Source organism: Sinocyclocheilus rhinocerous, unplaced genomic scaffold (genome assembly GCF_001515625.1).
Source record: "Sinocyclocheilus rhinocerous isolate Xijiao unplaced genomic scaffold, SAMN03320098_v1.1 scaffold1413, whole genome shotgun sequence".
Classification (NCBI taxonomy): Eukaryota; Metazoa; Chordata; class Actinopteri; order Cypriniformes; family Cyprinidae; genus Sinocyclocheilus; species Sinocyclocheilus rhinocerous.
The window spans coordinates 264165-268071 of NW_015639297.1; the positions used below are offsets into that span (position 1 = coordinate 264165).

The 3907-nt window shown below is 33.6% G+C and overlaps 1 protein-coding gene across 1 annotated transcript in view; it reads right to left on the minus strand.

Moving 5' to 3' along the window:
* Positions 1-308: 308 nt before the first annotated feature.
* The window catches only part of LOC107751114 (syntaxin-10-like), a 6107-nt gene continuing 2508 nt past the window's right edge, over positions 309-3907 (minus strand). Inside the window, exons 6-8 of the mRNA XM_016566720.1 lie at positions 3442-3548; positions 2713-2807; positions 309-1856 (exon numbers count right to left, since the gene is read on the minus strand). Coding sequence (XP_016422206.1) covers positions 1780-1856; positions 2713-2807; positions 3442-3548 — 279 coding nt within the window. The 3' untranslated portion in view covers positions 309-1779. The remainder of the gene's footprint in view (positions 1857-2712; positions 2808-3441; positions 3549-3907) is intronic.

Consider the following 3907-nt stretch of genomic DNA (forward strand, 5'->3'; position numbering starts at 1 on the left):
AATGCGTGATTCAGTCATTTTAACACAGCTTTACGGGTTGTATTTTATATTTCATGATATTTATCTCTACTGTGAAAAAATTATGATGTCACAGACGTATTTTTATCCGAGAGCTGCCATGAAGTTATTCCATATGTTGCATATAATTTGAAAATAACGTAATAAATGAAAACTGAAACCACATGTCAAAGGCATATACTTTAATCAGGAACCACTTCGATTTATCAAGATGCCAAAATAAAGGCAAAAGTTTTATATAATACAAATGCTTACAAAAACAAGTGACAAGGGCATTCGATTTTTGAAACAATCATTTATGTAGGCAGCACTGAAAGACATTACTTTGCAAGTAAAAGAAAATCAAATACGTACCAAATTTCCCTAAATGGGCATATAAGAGGTATTACGTTTTAGTACTTTGTTCCACATTTTGAGCAACAGTGAGTATTGGCATTTTTTAAGGCTTGCATTTTTCAAAAATCTTATGCTTGGCGTTGAATCTGACTTTCAGCTATTTACGGGTTTATTTATATCATATTACAAAATTAAAATAGACAAAGCAATACTGAAATGTCATATTCAGCTGAAGCTTGAAAGAGGGACACATTTATATTGAGCATAATACATTCACCCTCAGGCACGTAGTGTTACACCCAGATCAGAGGGCACACTGGAAGCAACTCATTGGCACGGAGGATTTGAGTACAAAATGTTCATTAGCACACCCACAGATGAGCACAATATTAGATCTGAGCTCAAGTTCAGGAATAGAAATATCAAGTAACGATCCTAACTGTGGGGTCTAATCAGCTCAGTTATTAGCTGACTTTCAGAACATGCATCTTGCTGATTTTGGACTGCAATTAAAAAGAGCAATTTCCTTTAAAAATATTAAAATGACATGTATTATATATGTATTGGAGTAATGAGTATGAAATATCACTGTGGCATGCAGTGAAGGCATAACCCACACCATCAACTGTCTATATGTCAGATGTGTCTCTACTGAACTTTACAGTTCAATATACAGTAATCTCAAAAGCAATGCATAAAATCATGTTAAAATATAGGAAACCCAAGTGCTTACTGTACGCACAGCACATCCATGAAGATTCATAAAAAGTGCAGATGATTTTTTCTGTAAGCAATCATCCATAAGCTTACCCAAATGATGCAATAAAATGTTAGATTTATCCATAAAGGAAGAGCAAATGGTGTACAATGCCTATGTTACCCTCAAGGTGTGACTTTGCTTTAAAAACATAATTTAAATAATCCTAAATTTCTTGCCATAATTTACTTTAGATTTACTTTACACATCATCAGAGGTTGTTTGATGGTGGTACTGCCAGTTAGAGATCTGGGGGGCGCTATGAGCCTGCTTTACTCATTGTGCTTGGTCAACCTCTTTCAGGGGCATTTATAATGTACACAATTACTGTACGGTTTAATAATTAAACATATAAAAATATAATAAGGCAATATCAAATTCCTCATTCCACACTTGTACCACAATAAAACATAAGAAATGCAATAACTGTTAACTTCCATCTCAGCACCAGTCAAATTCTGGAATAGACCTTAATCCAAAAGTAGTGAGAGCGAGAGCTGAGATTCAGGAGACATATGGGTTAGATGAAGGCAAAAAGACTATAAAAAAATAACTGAACTCTTTCTCACAAAGATGACGGAAGCTGAAGTGGAAGAATCACAGTGAAATTCTGACTTCCTCTGTAAGCTTTTGGCATGATGGAGGGCCAAACTGAAGAAGAGTCTGGTTTAAAGAGCGAGTAACAGAATGAGCACCACGATCAGTATGATTACAAGAACTCCAATAGCGCACCACTGTCTCCGACCTGCAACACACAAAAACATAAACGTGAAGTCAAAATATCACAAACTCTTATGCTCTTAAATCTTGCAGAATTACGCTAGGTAAGATCAAGAAAAAAAGCTTGCAAAAACAATAAATATGTATCTGTTTGGGTGGGTTTGAGAAATAAATGTATCAGTTTTATAAAATGATAAACTACAAGTAAAAGTTTTTTTTAGATTTTTATTAGTGCCGTCAAACGATTAAATCACATCCAAAATAAAAGTTTTTGTTTACATAATATATGTGTGTATACTGTGTATATTTTGTATATATATATTAAATATATTTATATATAATATAAAATATAAGAATATAAATATATAACTGTATATACACATGTAAATATTTTCTACATATATACTGTATGCGTGTGTATTTATATACATAATAAATATACACAGTACACATACATATATTATGAAAACAAAAAAAAATTATTTTGGATGCGATTAATCGTTTGACAGTACAAATTTTTTTTTTTTTAAATCATACTTTTATTCAGCAAAGACAATAGTGATCAACAGTGATAGTAGATACTTTTACATCATTAAAAAAACAATATATTTCAAATAAACGTTCTCCACCAAAATATTAAACAGCATAAATGTTTTCAACATTGATAATAATGAGAAATGCTTCTTGAGCATAGGTCTGTAAAATCGATTAATTTGCAATTAATGGCATCCAAAATAAGTTTGTATTTACATATATATGTATGTGTACTGTTTTTTTTATATGCATATATAAATACACACACACAAATTTGATGATAATTATTATTCAAAAACATGAGAAAACTAGTAGAGGAACATACAATAAGGAGTAAAAGCACTCACTGCTGGTCATGTGTGAAACCTTCTCCATTTTCTTCAGTACTGAGTCCATTCTGGAACTGGTCTGGTCCATTTCCTCATTAAACTCACTGAGTATACTGGGACAAAAAGCACATATATTAACATTGAGTATAAAACAAATCCTGGGGTCCGTTCTTCGTACCTCGCTTAACACATCTGAGATGATTTGAATGATGCCAGATCTTCTAATCTCTGATCTTCTGATCTCTGGCTAATTTGGTTCTTCAAACGAATTTGCGGATTTGATTAAAATATCTGGATTAAGTTGTCTAAGATTACTGCGCGTTCTCGTGTTCCCCAAAAAGGGCAGATGTATCGATACTCAAAACCACGATCAGCAATGCAGCGATTGGCTGGTGGCAAGACAGCAACGTAATGTCATCATATAATTAAAAGAGACACCTGACGACAAACTTGACAAATTTCTGGACTTTTATAAGCGAACAAAACTACATAAATGTTATAATAGATAAATGAAATGCAGTAGGGTACTCTTGTAATAAAGTAGCAGTGGCTGGGACAGATTTTAGGTATCAATTCTACTTAAAAAGATGCCATCTAATCCTGTTTACATGAAATAAGCCTGATCCCAAATCATCAACAATCAAATGCAGCTAACTGAGTTAGCGACGTACAAAGAACGGGCCCCTGGTGTTTACAAAATAATACAAAATTGTTAATTCTTTAATATCATGTGTTTTTTTTGCTTACACTGCCTGTTCATCCAGCTCGTCTCCTATCCTGCTGGACATGTCCTTCAGCACACGGATGCTGCCTGTGACCAGTTCCAACTGCTCATCCTGGCCATGCATGATCAGCTGCATGCAAAAAACATGACTTAAAATAAAGACATTAAGATTCAAAACTGTGGTATTAAGCATGTGAACTGCTTTGCACAAAAAGTCACACTTCTTTGTTTTCTGTAAAGCTTATAAAGATGGAATATTGGCAAATATTGCTGGATACAGGGATTAAAGTTCCGTCGCTACGACGGATTTCCGTCAGTTCATAAAGACAGTCACTTGATTCATTCCTGAATGAATCAGCTGTTCGAACGAATCAATTGAATGAATGATTCAGTGATAAAATCAGTGACTTGCCGCCACCTGCTGGCGGATTTGGTTTCATTTTTAGCATATCATTTCAGTTATTTAAATCATATTTCTGTATTCAAAAT